This window comes from Crotalus tigris, unplaced genomic scaffold (genome assembly GCF_016545835.1).
Source record: "Crotalus tigris isolate CLP2741 ecotype Arizona unplaced genomic scaffold, ASM1654583v1 scf7180000018058.1502924, whole genome shotgun sequence".
NCBI classification, from domain to species: Eukaryota; Metazoa; Chordata; class Lepidosauria; order Squamata; family Viperidae; genus Crotalus; species Crotalus tigris.
Window position 1 is genome coordinate 501,558 of NW_024096801.1, and position 24,458 is coordinate 526,015.

At 38.5% G+C, this 24,458-nt stretch overlaps 2 protein-coding genes and 1 long non-coding RNA gene across 8 annotated transcripts in view; 2 read left to right on the plus strand and 1 right to left on the minus strand.

Moving 5' to 3' along the window:
• LIG1 (DNA ligase 1) overlaps positions 1–12,100 on the plus strand; it is a 28,726-nt gene extending 16,626 nt beyond the window's left edge. For 4 of the 5 annotated variants that reach the window (XM_039347295.1, XM_039347299.1, XM_039347296.1 and 1 more), the window contains 19 exons: positions 893–991; positions 1,652–1,708; positions 1,796–1,968; positions 2,170–2,336; positions 2,774–2,850; positions 3,147–3,238; positions 3,979–4,078; positions 4,893–4,978; positions 5,942–6,057; positions 6,143–6,238; positions 6,422–6,532; positions 6,857–6,928; positions 7,108–7,252; positions 7,643–7,725; positions 8,065–8,217; positions 8,914–8,967; positions 9,166–9,309; positions 11,136–11,228; positions 11,821–12,100. In XM_039347295.1, coding sequence (XP_039203229.1) covers positions 893–991; positions 1,652–1,708; positions 1,796–1,968; positions 2,170–2,336; positions 2,774–2,850; positions 3,147–3,238; positions 3,979–4,078; positions 4,893–4,978; positions 5,942–6,057; positions 6,143–6,238; positions 6,422–6,532; positions 6,857–6,928; positions 7,108–7,252; positions 7,643–7,725; positions 8,065–8,217; positions 8,914–8,967; positions 9,166–9,309; positions 11,136–11,228; positions 11,821–11,892 — 1,990 coding nt within the window. In that variant the 3' untranslated portion in view covers positions 11,893–12,100. The remainder of the gene's footprint in view (positions 1–892; positions 992–1,651; positions 1,709–1,795; positions 1,969–2,169; positions 2,337–2,773; positions 2,851–3,146; positions 3,239–3,978; positions 4,079–4,892; positions 4,979–5,941; positions 6,058–6,142; positions 6,239–6,421; positions 6,533–6,856; positions 6,929–7,107; positions 7,253–7,642; positions 7,726–8,064; positions 8,218–8,913; positions 8,968–9,165; positions 9,310–11,135; positions 11,229–11,820) is intronic. The other variant, XM_039347298.1, reaches the window with a different exon arrangement.
• A 58-nt stretch (positions 12,101–12,158) lies between these two features.
• Positions 12,159–15,594, minus strand: ATF5 (activating transcription factor 5). The gene is made up of 3 exons (XM_039347307.1): positions 15,412–15,594; positions 13,877–14,167; positions 12,159–13,238 (listed from the first exon to the last, which is right to left on the minus strand). Exons 2-3 carry the CDS (start codon positions 14,052–14,054, stop codon positions 12,592–12,594), a joined length of 825 nt encoding a protein of 274 aa, XP_039203241.1. The 5' UTR covers positions 14,055–14,167; positions 15,412–15,594; the 3' UTR covers positions 12,159–12,591.
• A 4,961-nt stretch (positions 15,595–20,555) lies between these two features.
• Positions 20,556–23,459, plus strand: LOC120309766. 2 transcript variants are annotated; one of them, XR_005557173.1, is made up of 3 exons: positions 20,556–20,663; positions 21,414–21,471; positions 23,198–23,459. It is a non-coding gene; the product is annotated as an uncharacterized LOC120309766 (long non-coding RNA). The 2 variants fall into 2 exon arrangements; XR_005557174.1 differs by having other exon boundaries at positions 20,563–20,663; positions 21,311–21,471.
• Positions 23,460–24,458: the final 999 nt, after the last annotated feature.

Consider the following 24,458-nt stretch of genomic DNA (forward strand, 5'->3'; position numbering starts at 1 on the left):
TTAAATGTAAATCCAGACAACACACTGTTTACCAAATATTAAGGTGACTATGTTAAAAAATCAATAAAATATATTTTTTAAAAAAAGAACGCATAGATTTTCTTCTGTTTGCAGCCCAGCACCAGGTCTCTATAAATTCTTTTACATTATGCAAAGAAAAAAAATTGAAAATGCAGCTCAGTTCTCCAAAGTTTCCTTTCTAATCCCCCCCCTCCCCCAGCTTACATGGGAATGTAATGAACCAGGTTAAACAGTCTCTTCCCCAGCATGGCTTCATTGTTCATATACTATTTTTGAAATAAGAGCTATTGAACTTTTCTATATAGTAAATATAGATAGCCTTATTCTGGCTGAACTAAGATTTCCCAATCTGTCTTTATATATTTGAATATTATTGTAAGAGAAAGTCTCCAATATTATCTTTACTGTGTTGACAAGCAGATAAAAGTATCCATGATTTTTATGTGTATTTAAAACATTTTTTCTGCCTGATTTTAGTGGTGTGGGGATAATTGTCTTATTGTAATCATCTTCTTTTCATATCAGTGGCTAGCAGGTTTACTGATTTGATTTTATAAAATGTATTTCATTTGAAAACATTTGGCTCCTACTTAGATTAGCCTTAATACCAATTTGTAAAAAGTTGCAATGATTCTCCAGGCCTTAAGAAAGTATGAAAATTTATCAATCTTGATCTTCATTTTACCAATTTCCGAAGGCTGAATCAACCTTGAGCCAGTCAAGATCAAACTCCTGGCTATGGGCAGAGGTAGCCTGCAATACTGCATTCTAACCATTGCGCCACTATGGCTCCTAAATCTTAAAAAATGTGAATTGGTCATTTTGTGTAGGATAACTACATACTATGTATTTTCTGCCCCTGCTTTTACAGTTTTCTCAAGCCATCATTTACACTTGAGCCTGCAGAATACAATCCTACAAAGAGCACTTATCATCCTGTTCATAATGCTTGCTGGGGCCCTGGCCAAAAGTGAGTGCCTCTGAAGTTAGATTTTATACTACAAAACATAGCTTCTTTTAAAACTGTATCTCCTATTATTCAAGAACCAGTGGATATTTCCTATCAGTTTTCATGTTAGTCAGTCTTGTTGTTAACATGCTTATAGAATCATGTTAAATTACTATATTAACTACCTCATGTCCTAAACCAAGATTGTTATTTAAGACCGGTGAACAGTGTATCTCGTCTTCCAGTCATAGTTATCATCTCACACTTATTTAATATATATTGGCTTTTGTTTAGAATAGAATTATTATAATCAAGCTACTATTTTTTTCTAAAACACAAGAGTTTATTATTTTGATCTACATTATTAGTTGTTATGGCTTAGCATGATATGTGTGAGCCCACCAAATGGTGCCTTATTTAAGTCATAATATTTTAAAAAATCATAGCTCATCACAATATGCAAGTCCAATTGAACCAAACTAGATGGAATTTAGTACTGAATTTTGAGGCAGAGGAGGTCCTTTTTAAGATTTTGGCATTCTTTTTCACATTACTATTTTTTAGAAAATTCGTGAGATATAATAGATGCAAAGAGAAGAAAGTTCACTTTGTTCTACTACTGGATGATGCATTTCAGTTTCACAATTTTAAATGTCACTCTTATCTTAATTGTTTTGATAGGATACCATACATGGCTGTGGCTCGTACTTTTGAATATATTGAGGAAGAATCTGCTCGGTAAGATGCCTTGCTACAAATTACAGAATAAGGATAGTTGTAGCATTCAGTCTTGTCTTCAAAAATCATACATCTCTTTCTTTCTAGGTTGAAAATTATAGAGACCCTAAGCAATCTCTTTCGTTCTGCGATTGTCCTATCTCCACAAGACCTGCTTCCCTGTGTCTATCTCTGTCTCAATCGGTTAGGCCCAGCATATGAGGGCCTAGAATTAGGCATTGGCAAAACCATCCTCATGAAAGCTCTGGCCCAGGCCACAGGTGAGTCTGTCCAATTATAATATTCCTAGGAGAAGTAACATTAGGCAATAGCTGCCAATAAAACAAACACTAGTACGCTGTTGTAATAAAGTTGAACATTTTGATTCTTATCTGAAAAGATGAAGGTACTAAGAATTAATAATAAATTAGTCTCAGGTTTTTTTTTAAAATCATGATTATATGGTCTTGTCTTCTCTCTAGGTCGCCAATTGGACCAAATCAAGGCAGAGGCAACAGAGAAGGGAGATCTAGGTTTAGTTGCTGAAAACAGTCGCACAACACAAGGAACTGTGTTTGCTCCACCCAAACTTGGTGCTGCTGCTGTCTTTGGCAAACTGCAAGCAATTGGTCATATGGCAGGAAGCTCGGTAAGTAATGAGTGAGAGGATATTAACAGTTCTGGAACAGAGCTGGCTGTGTTGATTTATTAGGTGATATAGCAAGGATTCAATTGATTAAATGTAATATATGATATTAACTTTAATGTTTATCTAGCACAAATATTTGATGTTATAATTTCTGAAAACAGTCGAATAGAATATTGGCTTGGAGGAAGATAGAGTTTCTGAAAGCATCATCCAGAAAAATGTATTTTCAGCCTTTATGCCTATCTGTCAAAAAAAGTAGGGTAGTTGTAAAACTATTTTCTGAAATATCATGTATGTATGGGAAGAGCCTTTTTTGTGAGGTTGCTATCATTATATGGTATGAGATTTTCTAAAAGTTACTATGCCTAGTTATCCTTCCTCCTTTTCTTCTACCCCCTATACATTTCAAAATTTATTTCTGTTTCTTTTTTCCTCAGTCTATGAACAAGAAAATTGACATTATCAAATCTTTGTTTGTTGCATGTCGCCATTCAGAGGCTCGTTATGTGGCTCGGTAAGTGCAATTATACTTGTACACAATTGTTCTCCTTGTCTCACTTCAATATATCCACATTATATTTCTAAAATGATGTGCCTTGATATTTAGTTTGCATTATCTCCATTGATTTCCTAAACTCTATTATAATCGTTATTTCTTCTACATTACTTATTGGTTAGAGGCAATCTCTTAGCATTCTATTTCTCAGTGTTCTTGCCTCCAACAAACACAAAGCTATGCATATATAAAGTCTCCTTCAGCCATCAACATAACTTCTTCAGAATTGTAATAAAGTTTTTTGTGCATTGCAGGTCCCTTGAAGGAAAGTTACGGATTGGGCTAGCAGAGCAGTCTGTCCTCTCAGCTCTTGCCCAGGCAGCATCACTCACTCCTCCAGGACAAAGTGAGTTTGGTTTGCAAACAGGAAATAGCATTAATGCTGGCTGAAGGGAAATTTAAGAAGTTCTGTCCAGTACATAGGGATATCTGATTGGCATTCTAGTGCAAAAGAGTTGAATATATAGAGAGCCATCTAGGAAGCTGGTGTCATCCATAGGATAAGAAGTTTGTATTTTGTATTGAATCAAGGCATATGCTATTGTTAAATAAGTCAGAATTTGAAGATTTCATTAACAAACAAATGTAGCCGTACCTTGCAACATGATTTTAGGGGCATGGAGAGCATATTCAGTCTCTTTTTCAAAAAAAAATTAAAAGAGTACTCTTATTTCTAAAAGTCCATAAATAAAGACTCATGATTGGTCCTCAGTCACATGATTACAATTCAGGTGCTTGGGAACCGGCGGACATTTACAATTGTCACAACATCCTTCAATCAAGTGATGGTTGTTGAGGAAATAGGCAAAAAGTGACAGTGACATGTTCTGCTTAATGACCGGTGATTCACTTAAGGACTTCAAATGGAATTGACATGTCAGTATAGTCATGTGACATTGTGCGTAACAACCACTCCACTTAGCAACAGAGTTCCAAGTCCCTATTGCATTATTTCTTTGAATTAATGGTCAATCCCAATGAAATATTCTGTACTTTGACAGTAAGTATACAAAATGTGCACATCCTAACTAAAGGAATCCAATCATTAATATGTAAGTTGGTATGCATATATTCTTCCCCTTCTAGAATTTCCCCCAGATGTTTTGGATGCTGCAAAGGGCAAATCAGCAGATGCACGCAAAGCTTGGCTGGATGAAAGGGCCTTGATTGTTAAGCAGGCCTTCTGGTGAATATTATTTGTATTAATAAATTAGTCATAATGTCTTTCCATTGCCCCTAGCTATCAGTTTTCATAAACTGCAATAGGTAAAGTCCCAGACAGAGGTAAATGCTACTAAGTGTATCTGGCTTCAATCGTCATTCTTGTTTTTTCACTAGTAAAGGAAACTTTTTGTGAATAGATAAAAAAGGAAAGCTTAGCAATTATGCTTTCACTTTCTCTCACTTATTCACATGTGCCCTTCCTAAGTAGTTTTCTGCCTAATTCAGTCAATATATACTTATGTATACATTTTCCTTTGTCTTTTTGTTTTGATTGTATAATTGCTAGGAAACACCCAGCCAGTTAAGAGGAGAGATCAAGTGGAGAACTAGCAGCCTTATGTCCTTATGCAGCCGCAAGTGACTTAAGCTTAACCCTTCCTAGGTTCCATGGAACCTTATCTGTTTGTTCCCAAGGGAAGGCAAGCAGTCTGGGAGATTAAGTAGCACATAATAAAGTAGTCAACATGAACTTTTCATGTGTGGATCCAGTTGGTGTACCTGACATAGCTGGAATGCTGTCAGATTTTTTTTTCCCTCTGTAATGGCTTATATTCTCACTCTTTCTAGAACTTTTGAAAAAGGCAGGAAAGTACCAAAAAAAACCCTAATGGAGCCTTATAGAATATTAAAGGTGTAGTATTAGCTTGAATCTTTTGTGAATTAATGGCCTAGGACTGTGAACAATCAAAAACCTCTACAAATTTTAGATTATTTATATCTTTTAGTTAGCCAAATCTAGTCACAGATCTCTGCAATTTTAATTTATTTGTTTTCAGTGAACTACCAAATTATGACATCATAGTACCTGTCCTTTTGGAGCATGGTGTGGAGAGCTTGCCTCAGTACTGCAAGATCACCCCAGGTATGTTTAAACTATTTTAGTGGGAGGGGGGTATTTGATAAACCAGGAATCTATCCCTTAAACAGAACTAGCACTTCTCCAAAATTGGAATTTATATATACAGTGCTATGCGTTTGCTATAGCTTTTCAAAAACTATTATTCTACAGCAGGGCTTTTCAACCTTTTCATCCATTGTACCACTTTTAGGATACGGCAATATCTGAGTACCACCAGTCGCCTAGCAAGGTGTCAAAAACTTGATGACCAAAAAAAAAAAAAAAGGAAAAAAGTGATAAAGTACAGGTAGTCCTTCACTTACAACAGTTCGCTTAGTGACTGTTTGAACTTACAATGGCACTGAAAAAAGTGCCCCCAAGCCACAGCCGAGCAAGACACCTGCCTGCCCACCTGGCAGTGCTCTTCCTCCTGTCCGAGGTTTCCATTGTGAGCATTTCTGTTGAGGATTGGCAGCGGGGGTAGGGTGGGGTATGTGTGGTTTTTATTCCCCCGTCTGGTGGGTGGTTGCAGCAGGTTTTGGTCACTTCACATGACCGTCATAAATATGAATCAGCTGCCATGCACCTGAATGTAAATCACAAGACCCTGGAGATAAGGCAACATTCCAGCTGATTGGTGCTTCTTCGGGGCTCAGCAGAAGCACCCGGATCAGCGCCGAGCCCTGCAGCTCCAGCCATCTCTCACTCAGGCTTGTGCGGTGCTACCACCGGTTCAGCTCATTCCCCTCCCCCACTACCACTTTTCTAGGATGGTCGCGTACCACCTGTCAGGAGCCAATGTACCACAGGTGGTACCCGAACCACTAGTTGAAAAGCCCTGTTCTACAACATACTTATAATTACTTTCTTCTCTTTAATCATTTCATGTTTGCTACCTTTCTCTTATCCGTCCTCTTAGATTTTACTGTGCAATGAGTCAGACATTCAGTTACTGCAAATCCCAACTTTGTGTATTTTCTCCAACAGGGATTCCCCTGAAGCCCATGCTGGCTCACCCAACCAAAGGAATTGGGGAGGTATTAAAGCGTTTTGAAGAAGCAGCTTTTACTTGTGAATACAAATATGATGGGGAGCGGGCACAGGTAACAATGTTTGGTGTGAACAAAGAAGAGAAACTTCTATTCTCCTTTCCATTTGTTGTTCAGTCTACTCTTTCCTTCCATACAGATCCATATTCTAGAGAATGGAGAAGTACATATTTATAGTCGAAACCAAGAAAACAACACAACAAAATACCCTGATATTGTCTCCCGTATTCCCAAGGTGCGATTGCTTTTAGAAATGTAACAACAAGAAGAGAGCAACATGGAGATGATTTTGCTGGTACAAGAGCAATTTCAGTAGTCAGTGGGTCTCCTGCAGGAGGAATGCTTTAAAGAATGGTACAGGATTGAGAATTTACAGCATGCAGAAATTCAGTTGTATTAAACTTATATTCTTGTGCAGGTGAAAAACAGCACTGTGAAATCATGTATTTTGGATGCAGAGGCAGTGGCCTGGGACCCTGTTGCAAAACAGATCCTTCCATTCCAAGTATTGACCACCCGCAAGCGCAAGGTAAAACATCACTGGATGGTTCTAGAATGTGTTAATCGTAATTAACTCTGCCTGTTACAATCTTTTTAGGGCATATCATAACTGGAGTGAAATGGATTACTTTTTGGATAAATGGGGGGAGGAGAGGTGAAAGATACCATATATTGGGAAGTTTAATTTTTTAAAATAAAATAGCTATAGAGAACAAATATTTTTCTTCTAACAGCTATTAGTTGAGGGTATGTAAAAATCATGCCAATAAAATTAGACCAGAAATGTTTTAATTAGTATTCTGTGGTATAAATATCTAGCCTTCCTTTTCCCTTATGTGGCATTGTTCTCTAGGATGTGGACGCTGCAGAAATCCAAGTGCAAGTTTGTATATATGCATTTGACATGCTCTACCTTAATGGAACGGTAATTATAAAAAATGTTTTTCTACAAAAATGAATGGTTGATGCTTTATAGTAATCTTGCCTCTTATTCTGTCTTTCTGCATCATCAATTCTTTTTGTAATTACATCTGTATTTTCCTTTCTCTCTTGAAGTCCCTGCTTGGTGCCTTCTTTTTAAATGTATAATTATTTGCATTTTAGTCTTTAGTCCAGAAACCTCTGTCTCAGCGCCGGACCTTACTGCATAATTCTTTCACTGAAGTTGAAGGCCAATTCCTTTTTGCCACTTCCATGGATACTAGTAATGTTGATGAGATAGCAGAATTCCTGGAACGCTCTATCAAAGGTATTGTGTGGCTGATACATGTGTTTCTTTTAGTATTATTCTTATAAAACTCAACCTTCTGTTGAGCATCAAATGAAAGCCAATATTGCAGAGTCTTAACATTTAGAAGAATGATGTTTACCATCTTAACTTTGTACCTCTATGGATTTGTTTATTTATTTTTGATTTATTGCCCATCTCTTTCAGAGATGGCTAAGCTAGGGTGGTCTGAAAATTCCTCCATTGGGTGTGGGGGGAGACTGTAATGAAATAATTGTCAAGATCCTTCCAAACCTACGATACTGTGAGAATAAAAAAGTGAATCATTTATTTCAACCCTAAACTTTTTAGAATAGTAAAACTGGATAATAACATGCTATAGAAGATAATAAAATGTTTTGCCTTCCTCAGACTCATGTGAAGGGTTAATGGTGAAAACACTGGAAGTGGATGCCACATATGAAATTGCAAAGAGGTCACACAATTGGCTGAAGGTAAGAACTGAATGTTTACTTGGCTCTAAATTATGTGATACAATTGCTTAACTGTGCTGACTTGTGGCAGGATTGGAGTTTGTGACCCCTTCCCCAAATTGTCCATGTTCTTGTTCAAGGATGGGTGGGTATTTTATTTGCCATTTTACTTGTTTCTTAGTTTGAATAAAAGAGCCTAGAATGGTCAGGAATAAGAAATGCAAATAATAAAAGTTTTATTCCAAAGTATTCTCTCCTACTTAACATTTGCCTTCCAGTACTAGAAAAACCTGTCTAGATATTGGTTCAGTCTCTATACAGAAGCTGACTTACTCCATTAATACCTGTTTCCCATACCAGCTTAAAAAAGATTATCTGGAAGGTGTTGGTGATACCCTTGACCTGGTGGTGATTGGTGCCTACTTGGGCAAGGGCAAACGGGCAGGCACGTATGGAGGTTTCCTTCTAGCATGTTATGATGAGGAAAGTGAAGAATTCCAAAGCATCTGCAAAGTAAGAATTTTAGACTACACTCTTAGAACATTTTGATTATTGATTTAAGGTTATAAATTTTGGTATTGAATAGCATCAGGTGCCCTGACCTTAACTGTGGTGGAGGGAAGAGGATTGTGCATACCTTTGAGTCAGTCTTGACTCCTGGCGACCACACAGACAAGTCTTTGCAGTTTTCTTGGCAACATTTAGTGCTCAGTCACTGGAGATTTTCAGGAAAAAAATTGAATAGCCATTTGTCTAGGGTGGTCTGAAAATTCCTCCATTGGGTGTGGGGGGAGACTGTAATGAAATAATTGTCAAGATCCTTCCAAACCTACAATACTGTGTTTTTGAAAAGTGATTTGCTGTTGCCTTTTTCCTAGGGCTGAGCAAGAGTGTCAAAATTACTCAGCTTGTTTTGTGGCTAAGGCAGAATTAGAATGCATGGTGTCATAGTAACCACTAGACCAAAATGGCCCTGCACATTCTAATTAGAATCTATAAAATGAGATTGCTGTAATGATAGTTTATCTTACTGGGATAAAGAAGGGGAAAACTACCAGTACTACAAAGGAAATACACAGTAAATAATAACTGAAGTATAAAATTGGTAGCTTTTACATTTTCCATACCATGTTTCCTTGTCCCGTAAGACAAGTGATAGACATTTAGTTATTTGTATCTAAGTGTCACTTGCCCTTTATCCCTTCCCAGATTGGCACTGGATTCTCGGATGAGGACTTAGAGAAACTTCATAGCTCACTCAAGGTAGGACTGCAAAACAAAAAGCTCAATACTGAGTTTGAAATAGCCCATTTTGAACTGGAAATGGCCTATCATACAAGATGTTCAGAGGATTTGGGCTGTATTTCAAGTTCTGTGCCAAAAAGTACACTTTATATGTGAGGTAGAATGTTTCAAGAGGGTCACATATTCTTAGTACTCACCATAGTCTCTGTCTTACAGGACTATGTGATTCCACAGCCACGACCATACTATCGTTGGGGTGGAACAGCTGAACCTGATCACTGGTTGGAAGCCCAGCATGTTTGGGAAGTGAAGTGTGCTGATTTATCCATTTCTCCCATCCACAGGGCAGCATCAGGTTTGGTGAGTGATGGGTAACATTGGAAGGCATCTATGTATAGTATGTATAGCAAGGATTTAACGTAATTTGTACTTATTGCAAATACTGTATAAACTGTTAATTGGCTATCATTACTCAGGAAATATTTTGAAATCACAGTTCTCTGGCAGTTTTCGTTCAGTATTCTGTAGCAATTTCAACACATTTTCAGCGTTTTGTTAGGAAAATTTCTAAGGCTACAACTTCAGCTGTTGAAATGACATTTTAAAATTAGAAATGTCTGTTACCATTATAATTTGTATAGGCCCTAATTACTGGAACAATTTATTTTACTTTTATATATAAGGTACAAACGTTTAACTTATAATGCACATATTTAAATATAAGCAACAACTGTTCAGTAATCTATACTGGAAAGAAATGCAGGAGAACTGTATTGTGGATGATCTAGCTGTAATCTCAAAGTTTAAATTTTATTTGATGGTTTGAATGTGTAAAATTACCATAATTATGTATGTTTTTGATATTCAATGTGAAATACTACATTTCCAAATCCTGTATCAGCAACAAGAATGACTGGGTAGAAGAAATATAAAACACTAAATAACGGTTTACAATGGGAATTGAGATTGGGCACTAAGTGGTACAGTCATAAACATGACATGTGACCATGTCACTTAGCAATGTCCATTCCAGCACTTCCTGGTTGCTATCACTAAGCAAATCCTCCCCCCCATTAAGCAAAGATATATATTTGCAACCTCCTGCCAGCTTCCCTATTAATTTTGCTTGTAGGAAGCCAGTAAAGGCCACAAATGATGATCATGAGACTGTAGCACAGTCATAATTGCAAGTCGGCATCAAGCATGCAAGTTGGGATCACATGACTGAAGATGCTGCAATGGCCAGAACTTCAATGACAAGTCATAAGTGCTGCTTGTTCAGCTCTATCAAACTTTGGTCACTGAATGAATGATCATAAATCAAGGACCACCTGTAAAGGGGAAATCATTTTAGAATTAGGCTCTTAACCTAATGTAACATGTTCAAGGATTTGATAAGATCTGGTGGATTTTAAGCCCTTCGCACAACTCATAAACTCAGAGCCTTTCTAAGAGAGTTCAGATCTCATTGTTTCAGAAACTAGTGAAGAGTCATTTTGGTAGTGCTGTTTTTTCTCCTCTAACAAATCATATAGTAGGACTATGCATGCCTTGAAAATGATTTATGAGAGTTTCTGATCTCATATAAGCATCTCACCTCTGCTGTTACACATGCCAAATTATGTAAATTTACAAGCTATGTATTACATTATAATATTTCAGTCTTGTCATAGATCAGACATGTCAAACTCGCGACGTCATATGACATTGTGCAACGTATCGGGACGGTTTTGCCATTGCCAGCAATGGGGTGGGCGTGGCTCCCAGATGATGTGTCCGGCCCACGGGCTGGAAGTTTGATACCCCTGCCATAGATAAATACGTTTTTGCAAAGTTGAAACAATAAATATTATCTACTATAGCCAATGCCTTAACATAAATTTTTATATTTGAATATGGTTACTTCAGTATATAATGCGTGTGTGTGTGTGTGTGTGTGTGTGTGTGTAGAGAGAGACAGAGACAGAGACAGACCAAAGTTGCACCCAGAGGTTATAGCCTTGTGGATGGATTAAATAGTAATTGGATTGTTAAAGATCTAGTTATCTTTGCTAGCAAAAGAAATTACAGGAAAGGGACATAGCAATTAACCATTTCTCTTCATTGCCCAAAAAACACTGTTTCAAAGGAGGCTTTAAGAAAATAGCCTTTATGAAACTTCAATGATAATTTATTATTCCATGCAGGTGGATGAAGAAAAGGGCATCTCCTTACGTTTTCCCAGATTCCTGCGCATCCGAGAGGATAAGAAACCAGAGGAAGCCACTAACAGTGCTCAGGTAAAGATGGCAAGATATCTGTATATAAATTATATATAAATGAATCAGCCAAGAATTGTTTTCAGTATATGCAAAGTTGGATTCATATCCTTTTGTATTATTACCTGTAATCATGAGAAGACAGACTAAGTAATTTTTGAAGTTTAGGGCTATTTTTTTTTTTAATAAAGTGTTTTGCTGAAAGTGCTAAAAGAGGCAAATGTGGGCATGGACAATATTTCCATCTTTTTGGATTGAGCTTCAGATTACTCACATTGTTCAATTCTCTAAATGAAAAAATTGGCCTGGTATGGGGTGAGGTTCATGGTAAAATATAAGTTTTATATATACTAACATGACCCAGACTCAAGAAAGGGTCATTTCAGGATACTCTCATAGCTACAAAGAAGTGTGTGTGTGTGAGAAAGAGAGGGGGGAGGGAGGGAGAGGGAGGGAGAGAGAGAGAGAGAGAGAGAGAGAGAGAGAGAGAGAGAGAGAGAGAGAGAGAGAGAGAGAGACACGGAGGGGCAGGTAAGCAAATTACAAATTTAGGACAAGAGACCACCCTACAATTTTTATGTACAAATACTCAGCCACCTTTCTCTTAATACAGGTGGCTGAACTTTATCGGAAACAGCAGCAGATCCAAAATCAACCACCACTGGAAAAAGATGATTTCTACTAATAAAGTTTTTCTAATTGAAGTTTTTTGGCATGAGGTCATAGTACTGAACATAACTGATGTGTATTAAGTTTGGGATAGAGAGTAAAATGGCAACTTTGGTTACAGCTTTTTGTTTCTGAGAGTTGTTTCCCAGCTGAATGAAATTTCTTTGATCAGGTATGAAAGTTAAGTTGGTGATAGTATATAAATAAACCTTGATATTTTAAAATTCCTGTTTATGTGGTTTGAAACATCTTCCTGGGACATCTATAAGTCTGACTCAGATCAAGTGTTTAAAATAAGTGTTTATTAGTGCATAGTTAGGTACAGGTAGCTTAAATTCTATAAAGTGTACATAAAAAAAGCTATTACACAGCTTCAGGACTGTTGTCTAGGTTGGGGGGGGGAACACCATTCCAATACACCTTTCCCTGATAATCCCAGTAGTGGCCACAAACTGGCTAATCTTAGCTCATTCCTACAATTTCTTTCAAACTAGATTCACTCTCTCCTTCCTACATCATTCCTTTTCTCTACAGCTCTGCATCTGTCTTGCATTACACGCTATCTCCTACCCCAAAGGGTAATGCAGGCTACTAAGTGCCAACATTTCCCAAACATAATTTCTAACATGCTTGTTCTGTTCTATATACGCTGTTCCATCGCCCTCCCCCACATGAACTTTTCCTTTCATGAGGGTAGAGGGAGAATTCCTTGCCTCTAGGGGGTGGTACGCAAGCGCTGACTGCGTGCCTTGTATACTTCAATGAGCAGGTCCTTGACGTACTGGATCTCTCTCTCAATAGATTCTGCTTTCTCTCGCAGATCGCGATTGCGTGCCTCCAAGGCCTGGCACTCATCCCCCAATGCTTCGTGTTCAGCTCGTTTACGCTGACGGTATCGCAGGGCTGCTGTCTTGTTCTGATCTCTCTTCTTCTGGCGTCGATCCCCTTTAGGCGTTAGCACAAGTGACTGCTGAACTGAGGCACATAATTCATTGCCCTGCAGGGGGAGCTCAGCAGGCGTTTCCCCACCATAGAGCTCCAACAATTCTAAGCAACTTGAATCCAAGGTTTGCAAGGGTGCAGGTGTACTGTGGTGGTGGTCCAGTGAATGGAAGCCATCACCAAAAGGAAAGTGAAAATTCCCATCAGAGGGAGGGGTGCTGGGTGCTACCTGATCAGGTGAGAGAGTTTCCTCCAAGAAATAATCCTCCATCTGCTCCAACTCTTTTTTGAGCAGTGAGGCCATGGCCTCCAGGTCCGGAGCAGGAGGAGAGGGCAGTGAGAGTGGCGAGGACTCCCCTGACACACTCAGGAGCGTGGCCAGGTCTGTGCGTTCCGTCATCCAGTCTGAGAAGCCATCGCCTGGGGAGTAGCAAAGCAAAATCAGACAAAATCACAACTTAAACAAACAAGAAAGTAAACTTAATGTTCATGTGCATTTTCAGAAATGTACCAGAACAGAGCTTGTTACAGCGTGTATGGAATATTTCAGAGAAATGTGTTATCTGAATTAATATAGGAACAACAAAATTATAATATGGGGTAAACAGAAGCCAAAGTGTTGGTGATGAGGAAAGAAGCTAAGGGAAGGAATATTGAAAAACTATTAAAAGCCCTATTTTTTTCCTTGCTTAACTATCAAATTTGGCCTGTAAAAATTTATACATTCTCTAGATAAGAGCAAAAAAATTCAAGATGCTAACTCTTTCCTGCCATCTCCTAATCATCTGAATGTGTATCCTTACCCTTGGTTCCAGATTGAAAAAAAGATATCAATTGGCCATGTAGATTGGGCCTCAGATAACTAAATGGATTCATCTTTAAGTCTTTGCTATCATCCCAACACTATGAGGGCCCTTTCAGAATGTTAGCACTCAACTATATTAAAGTAGCCTAGCAAACTAGTATTGATCTTATGTTCCTAAAGAGAATATTCCTTGCCTTTTATACATGTCGATTTTCTCAGATTCTAGGATTTATTCTATTCTCAAACTGGTTACCTGTTAGCACTGGGCGCTCCATGCCGAGGGCAAAGCCCTGATCCACAGGTCCAGGTAGCAGCTCACTGTGACCGGCATGGGGCAGCCGGTGCTTGAGCAGCTCCGGCCTGCAGGACATGGTGCTAGCTGGGATCATGGTCAGGTCCAGGTCCAGGGTCAGTGCTGCCAGCAGAGACATTGTATTGGTGATCACTCAGATTCAGTGCAGGATTTGTACGTAGCAGGCAAGACGTGCCTCTGCTCCTGCAGACAAGGATAGTGGTGGTGGTGGTGGTGGTGGCAAAAGAGGACCTGGAAAGCGATAGAAATATTTTCTCAATGAAATCACTAGTCAAGATTTATTTTTATTTGTAGAACAGATAAGACAGAATTTGTTTTACCTGTAGCAAAAATCTTAGCACTTTGTTCTGTGGTACAATCAACTTGTGTGAAAAGATTTGTAGAACAGGCCTCTGTTGGCAGGCCAGTTATAGATACATAACTAGGATGAGAGAATACGCTCTACAGGTAGTCCTTGATTTATGACTACAATTAGGCCCAAACTTTCTGTTGCAAGGCAGTTGTCAAGAGAGTCACACCCCATGTTATGATTTTTTTACCACAGTTAAGTGAAACAGTGCAGCTGAGTGAATCACGTGGTCATTTAGCAAATCTGGCTTTCCCCATTGACTTCTGTTGTCAGAGGTCATAGATGGCAATCCCATGACCCCCGGACCCTTCAACCATCATAAATACATGCCAGTTGCAGGAAGTTTGATCATGACCATGGGGATGCTGCAGCAATGATAAGTGTGAGAATCAGTCATAAGTAACTTTTTTCAGTGTCACTGTAACTTTGAACGATCACTAAATGAATAGTTGTAAGTCAAGGACTACATGTAATAGGTATCTAATTACAATTAGGCCCAGCAAAATGTTAGCCAAATTAAAGGCATAGCATGCAACAGGGACAATGAGCTTTGCTCCCTGCATCATTACTGCAAGCACCATACTTCTAACAATTGGAACCCTCCCATGTGTTGGACTGCAACTTCCATAATCCTCAGCCAGCATAAGTTTTATGGAAGTTTGGTCCAAGACCTGAAGATTCTAGTGCGTACTGGCAGGTGTAGACACGCATGTTTGCGGTGACAGCGCTGCGGTCACACAAAGGCTCCGCTCGCGGCCCGGCTTTTCTCAGTGGGGTTACGCAAGCCGCATCTGCTTCCTTCCCTAGAGAGCAGAATGTCTTACTGTACTCCCCGATGGAAAAAGGGGCGGGCAGACAAACAGGTTTTAGCATGCTAGGAAACGGAGGGGGAGTAGAGAGGAGAGGAAACATAGCATTGCTACTCTTCTCTGTAGAGAGATCTGGAAAATCTAAGCATCCTGAACGTGTCGCCTCCGCTTCGTTACTTTTCCTTCGGTTATCCCCATTTCCCCCGCCCCCGGGTTGCAACAGTCTTTCCGCCATCGTAAGTGACTCCCACCCCTTTTCCGAGAGTGGGCCGGGAGAAGGTGAATGGGAAGAGACAGCATCCAAACACATTACTTACTCCATCTTGCTTGTTCTGTTGCAGCGTGCAATACACGCTAGTTTTCCTCCGTGATCCACGCGGCCCTAGAAAGCCATGACCTCGATCTCGCGTGCCTCACCGGCGTTCTAAATCTCAAATCCTAAATTTGTGACAGGAGTAGAATGAGTCACGGCGGGGTGGAGCCTCCGTATATATATCCCTCTAGCCTCCAAGCCTCATCGCAGAGGCTTCGCGTATCCTTCCGCCTGCACACTTTCCTGATTGATACTGCTTTCACTAATGCGCATGCTTCGGAGTGGGAGGGGAAAGGAAGCCCTTTTAGTTTGTTTGTTTCTCTTTCAGTGCCGTTAAGGCGGCAATTGGGTTTTTTAAAAAAATGCCGGGAATCAACATTTAGCTGATACTTTCAAGAGTCATGAAAAGTTAGGCTGCCCTTTACTGATACCTTGTGTCTTTGATACGAACTGATTTCCAAACTACTTTCTTATAGAATTCCTAGTATTCTAGAAAGATCGTCCTCTTGTCCACCGCTACCCGAAGCCTGTATAGTATTTATTTGGACAGGACATTCTGTATATTTTAAAATATGAGCAGAGTCAGGCCTGTTAGTGCAGTAAGTCTTATGATTAACTGTAAACTCCTGAGTTTGTTTCCATGGAGAATAAATGAAGCCACCAAAATTATATGAGCCAGCAATGTGTAGCAGCCCCAAAAGAGTTAATACAACACTTAGTTGTATAAACAGAGGCATAGAATCAAAATCGTGTTAAGTATTTGTACCGCTTTATAAAGCCTTAGTAAGGCCACACCTAGAATACTGAATCCAGTTTTGATCGTATTACAAAAAAGATGCTGAGACTTCGGAAAAAGTGCAAAGAGCAACTAAGATGATTGAAGGCCTGACAACTAAAACATAAAGAACAGTTGCAGGATTTGGGTTTGGCTAGTCTAGAGAAAAGGAAAACCAGTGGGGGACATGAAATCAGTATTCCAGTATTTGAGAGGTTGCCACAAAGAGGAGAGGTTAATTTATTTTCCAAAGTACCAGAGGGCAGGACAAGAAATCATGGATAGAAACTAATCAAGGAGCAAAGCAACCTGGAATCAAGGAGAAATTTCCTAACAATGAGGACAATTAAGCAGTGGAACAACTTGCCCTCAAAAGTTGTGGGTACTTCATCACTCGAGGTTTTTAAGAAGAGACTGGACAGTCACTTGTCTGAAATGGTATAGGATATCCTGCTTGAACAGGGGTTTGAACTAGAAGACCTCCAAAGTCCCTTCCAGCTCTGTTTGGATTGGATTGGATTCAGTTTGATTCTTTAATATCAAAGAATTAGAGAAATAGAATGAGATGTCACAAAGTTCTGTTGCTATATGCAACTTTTATTTTGTTAATTATAAAATATAACAAATGATTTTGGATTGTCTTTACTCCCCAACAACCTGAGCATCAAGATTTTATTATTTCCTTTATTATTGTATAGATGTATAAATCAAGTATACAGATATAGTATAGGGGGTACCTTGCTCAATAGTAGTAACTGTGAGAGGGATCTCGGAGTCCTAGTGGACAATCATTTAAATATGAGCCAGCAGTGTGCGGCAGCTGCCAAAAAAAAACCAACACGGTGCTAGGCTGCATAACAGAGGGATAGAATCAAGATCACGTGAAGTATTAATGCCACTTTACAATGCCTTGGTAAGGCCACGCTTGGAATACTGCATCCAGTTTTGGTCATGATGTAAAAAAGATGTTGAGACTCTAGAAAGAGTACAGAGAAGCGCAACAAAGATGATTAGGGGACTGGAGGCTAATTGGGTATGTCTAGTTTAACGAAGAGAAGGATGAGGGGGGACATAGCAGTGTTCCAATATCTCAGGGGCTGCCACAAAGAAGAGGGAGTCAAGCTATTTTCCAAAGCGCCTGAAGGCAGGACAAGAAGCAACGGGTGGAAACTAACCAAAGAGAGAAGCAATCTAGAACTAAGGAGAAACTTCATGACAGTTAGAACAATTAACCAGTGGAACAACCTGTCTCCAGAAGCGGTGAATGCTCTAACACTCAAAGTTTTTAAGAAGAAACTGGACAGTCATTTGACCAAAATGGTATAGGGTTTCCTGCCTGAGCAGGGGGTTGGACTTGATGACCTCCAAGGTCCCTTCCAACTTTATCATTATCATTATTATTATTATGTTACTTCAGATTGGATACTATATGTGTATTATAACCCAGTAATTTACTGGGGGGGAGGGTAACTCAGACTCATGCCACACATGTAGCTTAAAATGACACCTTTCATTTACATTTGTAATGCTTAAATCAGAAAAACAGGAAACTATCACGCTGCAAGTATACTGTTTTCACCCCCACCCCTGCGCTCATATTTCCAGAAATGCTTTTAGGCCTCAGATTATCCTCATAAATATGACAAGCAGCTGTTGTTTAATGCTGGGCGGGGGAGTAGGGAGGCTGGCCTAGAAAAAGAACAAAAATAAGCAAGGATAATAGAAAAGTGTATTCTGCTAAATGTGAGCTTTATAAACAGTCATATATTATAACCAGCCATTTTGTAAATGAGGAATGGTTGCAGCATCAGTTTTGCCAAGCATGTCCTCAGCCTGTTCACAATATTTTTTCTTTTGTAAGGTTTTCCACTTAACATCATAATTGTCCCAGCGTTACTCAGGAATTTAAAAGAGCCAAAGAAACTCCCGAGCCAAGGTTTCAGCAAGGAAACAACTTTTATTTTGATCAAAATAGAGTTTGGGCGACCTCCATCTCTCTTCGTGGCTGGTAGAAAGATGAAGGCAATAACCAGGAAAGATGTCTTCCACCTTTTATATCTTTCCAGAACAAAAAGATCAGGTCTTTGTACCAGGCATAAGATAGCACCAAAAAACAATTCCAAGATGAAGACTCATAACAACAACCCAGGCTCCATCCGTAACTCCCATGCTTTTTTCATGTAAGCAATCACCTGTACCTAAAGCATGAAACATTTGTTTTATATAACTAATTTCCCAATATAAAGCACCTACAAAGCTGCTTGCACATAAACAAAGATGTATACATATAATGATTATAAAGTATCACTACTAATATCAATATTATTAAAATCAAGCTTAAGCATAAGATCCCTTCACTTTGGAATCCCCAAATTTTTACCCTGAGAGAATACCTGAATCCAGCCTCAAAAAAAAAAAAAAAAAAAAGGCGTTTCAGGCCTTAAAAAGTGGAAGAAAAAGTCAAGCCTTTAAAAAAAAAATTATTTCAGGCTGAACATTTTATTTTTCCTAACAGGAAGATTATTTGCCACAGTGATAGACTTGCCTCAGCCAAAACATCACACAGTGACCTTTATTTCCAATAAGTCTTCAAATATTGTTCCTTTTATTTGCCATGTTTTTCTAGCAACCCTTATCAGGGGAAAACGTGTATTCTGCAGTTAAATAAACAACAGAGGCTGCCAAACAGAGTCATCCTCCAGTACAAACAAAACAGTAAGTCTGGAGTCCGCCCACCCCCAACTCTTTATCTTCCTAATTATTCCTGTTACAGTTATTCCTTTGCCATTTCAGCTGTTAATGGTAGCCTTTGATCTGTATCTTGATCTTTCAAAGAAAGTTAAATAATGCTAACAAAACCTACATATCACTGGGCAAAATCTTATATAACACATCACATAACTGATAGTTTTAAACGCCCACTGTGAATTTTCTGTGGCTCACAATGTTACACTCCTCCTTTCTGATCCCCGTAAATGTAGCAATTAACCATACATTAAATATATCGCTTTTTCTAATTGCTACTACACAGTGGATATCCTCGATTGTGGCTCACGCCCTTTCACCACAGAGTCAGAGAGCCTAACAATCCACCCCGGTTGAGATCATAACCTCAGCTTTGCGATTCATTTCTGTGCCGCCCACGCGGACTAGACAGTAGTAGAGACAAAATGAGATTTGAGGACTATTTTATCGACGCAGACAGCGGAACGCACTCAGCCAGGCGGAGATGCGATGAATTGCACCAGAGTTGCATCAGCTGGGGGCGTATCGTACTTGATGAACTTTCTGAGCTTGGTTGCCTCTGATTGGCTGAAAGGTGGGAGAGTGGAAGCCCAAGACTGGTGTCAAGAAACGTCAATCTGAACAGCGAGCGGTCGTTCAATCTTTCCACCGGTAAATTCCAAGAACTCTTCCCCCCCCCTTAATTTGCCCTAATAGTCATTGCGCCCAATACAGGGCAATTCTTCCAGATCAAACAAACTTACTATTTGTTGTCCTCAGTGCTAATCAGGATAATATTGACAAAAACTAAGGTTTCCACAAGTGCTTTCAAGGAAGGAAATGGTTTACAACCTGTCCTATACTGAAATGAGGCTGGATCTGCAGATTTGTGCCATCTCCATATAGTCAACTGACATTTAAAATGCCTCTAGAGATTCTTGAAAGAATCTTTGGGAAGCTGCATCAGAATCTAGGTTTTTGAATATTAAATCTGTGTGAAAGTAAATTACAGATTAAAAGATTCCTGATTTGGTTTGTTTGGGGCGAGGAGAGAAGACAAGTGTGGGTGAATGCTGAAATCTTGATGGCAAAATCGCATCAATGCAAGTGGGGAAAGTCCTAGCACAGAATTCTTAAATACACCAGATTGATTACATGTTAAGCATGTTTCTCATTCATAGCTTTTCTACCTTTGCCTATTATTTATTTCCCTCTAGCTTTATCTTAATTTTGCTAAAGACTTGGAAAAGGACTTCAGGCCAACCTGGAAACAGAGAAGAGACAGAGAAAGTTGCTGTCAAAGAGCTGAAAATAATTTTTGAAGCACTCAATAATAACACACAATTTCTTTTCCTAAGCAAATATTAGTAATTTTGATCTACAGCTTCTGAAAAACTGAAACATCTTTATTCTTTTTTCTTACTTCAAACAAACTTTATTAATTTTAATTGCTTTAATATATTCCTGCCCATCATACAGTCGTTTTTTCCTACCATTTCAAAATATAGACTTGTGCTGACTTGAGTTACTCCTTTTTTAATATAAAGCTTGCATTTGTCTATATAATTGCATTTACTATTGTGTATATAAAGGATTGTATACATAATGAGTGCATACATTTCAGAAATTTCTATATTGCAGTAATTGATAATTTATCTACTTCTGCAAGAAGACCTAGATTAAGAGGGTTGGAAGCTGAAGAGACAAATGCAGCTTCCAAAACATGGATGCAATTCCCGTGCTGTCCAAAATACTGTGTAAGTTTTATTAATGCAACAAAAATAATTCTTAAATGTATTAGGAGATATTATCTTAATGGATGGAATTTCATCTTTTAGTTAAATTTAACTAAATTTACTTTTTACGCTAATCCCACTAATTGTTTGCAGTGCATTGCCAGTATACTAGTCAAAGACTAAAAATAACCTTGTCCTTAATTATCCTCTAAAAGGAAAATGCATCTTGAAATTAGTAAGTTAATTTTGCTAGATCGTAATTTGATTTAAACAACTTCAAGAATTCTAAAAAGTTTTGTGAAAGTACTAAAATCACTAAAATCACAATCTGGATATCTTCATCTCCCTCTACATTACTGGAATTTTCAGACTATGTTTTTATCAGTGACAATCAGGGTCTTGGAATGATAATTCTGGCAGCACTCTTAATGCAACAAACAAACTCTTAATACAACTCCCAAATCCATTGATTTGTAGAATCATATATAATATTTATAGATTCAAATTCAAAGGAGTATAAAAATCCTCATAATGGCCTTATTTCCAATGGTTCTAAACTGTTTGCTTCACCTTCGGTATCAAAGACTGGGCTACAGGTCAACCCTTATTGCCTTTTGTTCTGTTGTACCAAAGAGATGATCCTTGCCCTGCTCCACGTCTATTCCTAGGAGTCAATAGCCCTGGCAGGGCAGAGGTTGCTGCATGTCACCAACATGGCAGGTACAAAGCCTCTGACGCTCAGGTTGTGATTCCTTTCTGTTACCCTGCCAGATATGAAGAAAGCACGTGGGGATTGCAAACTCTTGCCTAGTTGACCAGACTAGAAGAGGTAGGGCCTGTGAACTTTCCTTTTCCATGAATTTTGTTAATGAGGTTTTAGCATTATCTTCACTGCATGCAAGAGCAACAAAAAAAAATATGTCTGAAGAATCTCCAATCTAAAATTTGGAAGATAAGTGATTCATTGGCTTGGGGAGTAGGCAGAGAAGGAAACTAAAGTGAACAGAGCAACCATCTAGTTCTTCTGTTTTTAGAAGAAAAAAAATTAAGATATGCATTCCTTATTTAAATGTACAATAAATTGGAAAAACAAGAACTTAGATTGTTTCCAGAGTGATGAAAACTGAGGAAGTATGCCAAAGGCTTCTAGAAAACAAGGTTTACTGGGTGACTTTATCTCTTAACCTGACAAGATTGTTTTGGAAAGAACTGAAGGGCTGGTCTATATGGTAGCTGTTGGAAAGGTAGGATATAAATCAAACATATCATGATATCCAGAGAAATCTTCTCTCTTCTGAAATCTTCTCTCTTCTTCAATGAAGAGATTCAATAAATTCATGCAGAACAGGTTAATCAAGGGCTACTATTGTTGAAGAATCAATGTCTTGAAGAATAAGTTCAAACACCAATTGCAGAGAAAGACAGGGACAATGATGTGTCTCTTATCTCCTGTTTTGATGTGTCTCAGAGGCATCTAGTTGGCCACTGTGAAATATAACAAGTTGGAATAAAATGAGGTTTAACCTGGTTTGATGCGGTTCATATTGGAATTAGTTAAAAACTAATCAAGGAGAGAAGCAGCCTAGAACTAAGAAGAAACTTTCTGACAATTAGAACAATTAACCAGTGGAACAACTTGCCTCCAGAAGTTGTGAGTGCTCCAACACTGGAGGTTTTTAAGAAGAGATTGGTCAACCAATCAGCAGGTTATGAGCTGTTGATTGCAGAGAAGGAAATGGTTGTCTCTGTCCTGTATCATCCATCACTTAAGCAATTTTTTATCTTTGCCTGAAGTTTGGATTAAGTGATCCGACATTGCCTTTCCAATTATTTCTTACTGTATATCAGTATTCTCAACCATGACAATTTTAAAGATGTATGGACTTCAACTCCCAGATTTCCCCAGCCAGCCTGGCTAACTGGGGAATTCTGGAAACTGAAGTCCATGTACATCTTAAAAATTGCCAAGGTTGAGAAACATTGGCTTATGTTAATTAAGATGTATCTGGTACTGTATAGGTAGTCCTAGATTTACAATCATTCATTTAGTGACCATTTGAAATTACAACAGCACTTTAAAAAAAGGACTTGTGACCGTTTTTCACATTTATGACTATTATAGCTTCTCTGTGGTCATGTGACCAAAATTCAGACCCTTGACAGCTAGCATGTATTTATGAATGTTGCTGTGTCCTGGAGTCATGTGATCACCTTTTGCGACCTTCTGACAAACAAAGTCAATGGGGAAACCAGATTGACTTAACAACTTTGCTACTAACTTAACAATTGCAGTGATTCACTTAATTGTGGCAAGAAAGATTGCAAAATGGGGCAAAACTCACTTAACAACTGTTTTGGCTAGGAACAAAAATTTTGGGTTCAATTTTTGTTCTACATCGAGGACTACCTCTACATTAAATCAAATCAGAATATACCTCAATGGATCACTTATGTTGATCGGTTCTTACCCTCCAACCTAGAGATAAAAGTTTGAAGGCTGATCCCTCTCCATCTTATTGAAACCATAATAACCTCTCTTTCCTTTTATTCCATAGGATGCTTTTGTTGTATTGCTACAATCTGCCCTCTGGAATTGCATACTCCTCAAATTTGTGTGGCTCCCTCCCCATGCTTTTCTGGTAGTCTGTAACCTGGCTGGTTGCACTCTGCATGTGTATTTTGTTTAGTTTTTTTGTCTAGACATTCATAGTTTCTTCTATCTGCCATTGTTTCAATCGTTTTGTTTATTTCTTTGTAATGGAAGCTATCCAGGGTCATTCTGAACCCAAGTGGTGTTAAATCTAACATAATAAATTCATAAAATAAAACCAAATGTATTTCTTGCAAATTCATAAAACCTTAACACGCATTTTCAATTAGGAAAGTTTTATTAAATCTGAGATGCTAAACTGGGACAGATAAAGGATGAAGTAGACAAGATTTTTTTGTTAAATCTATATTCACTCCTGAAATGTGCCCCTTGACCTAAGAAGAGATTAATAGTGTTGCTCTTTTATATTTGGACTGACTCTTTTCCAATTTGAAAGGTGCCACTTGGCTGAAGCAAAAGAACTGTTCTCTTTTCTCATTTCTCGCTGCTGAGCAGAGGTCTCCTTAGAGGATTGTTTAAGTAAGCTTTTGCTTATCTCAAGCATAAAATCTCTATGGTTACTAGGACACGCCTCTCTCAGTCACACACACTCTCTCTCTGGGGTATTATCATAAAAACCCCTTTAAGAATAGCAAGAGGTAAAGTGTTCCATCTACCCTTTGCTTAAGGCACAGGCATTGCCATGACGATGGACCATTTAAATCCTGGGGGATATCAAGCAACACCAGCCTCCCCATTGAGACTTTGGAGGAAAACATATTTGGGCTATGTTAAAATGAAGTAGCTAACCTCACATTGCCACTTAATCATTTAATGCAGCCAGAGTGGTTGGTCCCTATCATATGGTGCTCATTTTCAGATCAATCTGTTCCTGTTCTTACTTTTGAAAAAGCCTTATGGATGCTTTTTTCCAAAATGATGCTCCTTAACAGACAGGCATTTTATTAGCATTTTCTCTTCTGCTGTGTAGCAAACAGGTACTGTGAATGTATGCAAGTAATGATGCCTCTGTAAAAGAATAGAAAAATATGGAGGGTGCATGTATTAAATTTTATGGAGATGAGGAAAAAACACAGTTGTGTGACACAATTTTTCTGCTTTATTTTTTCCCACATGATTTATTTGACACATTTGAAAATACATTTTTGATAGCGGTCACTCATCATACTAATCTTGAATGGAATTTGTTTGGTTTTTGCTTAGCA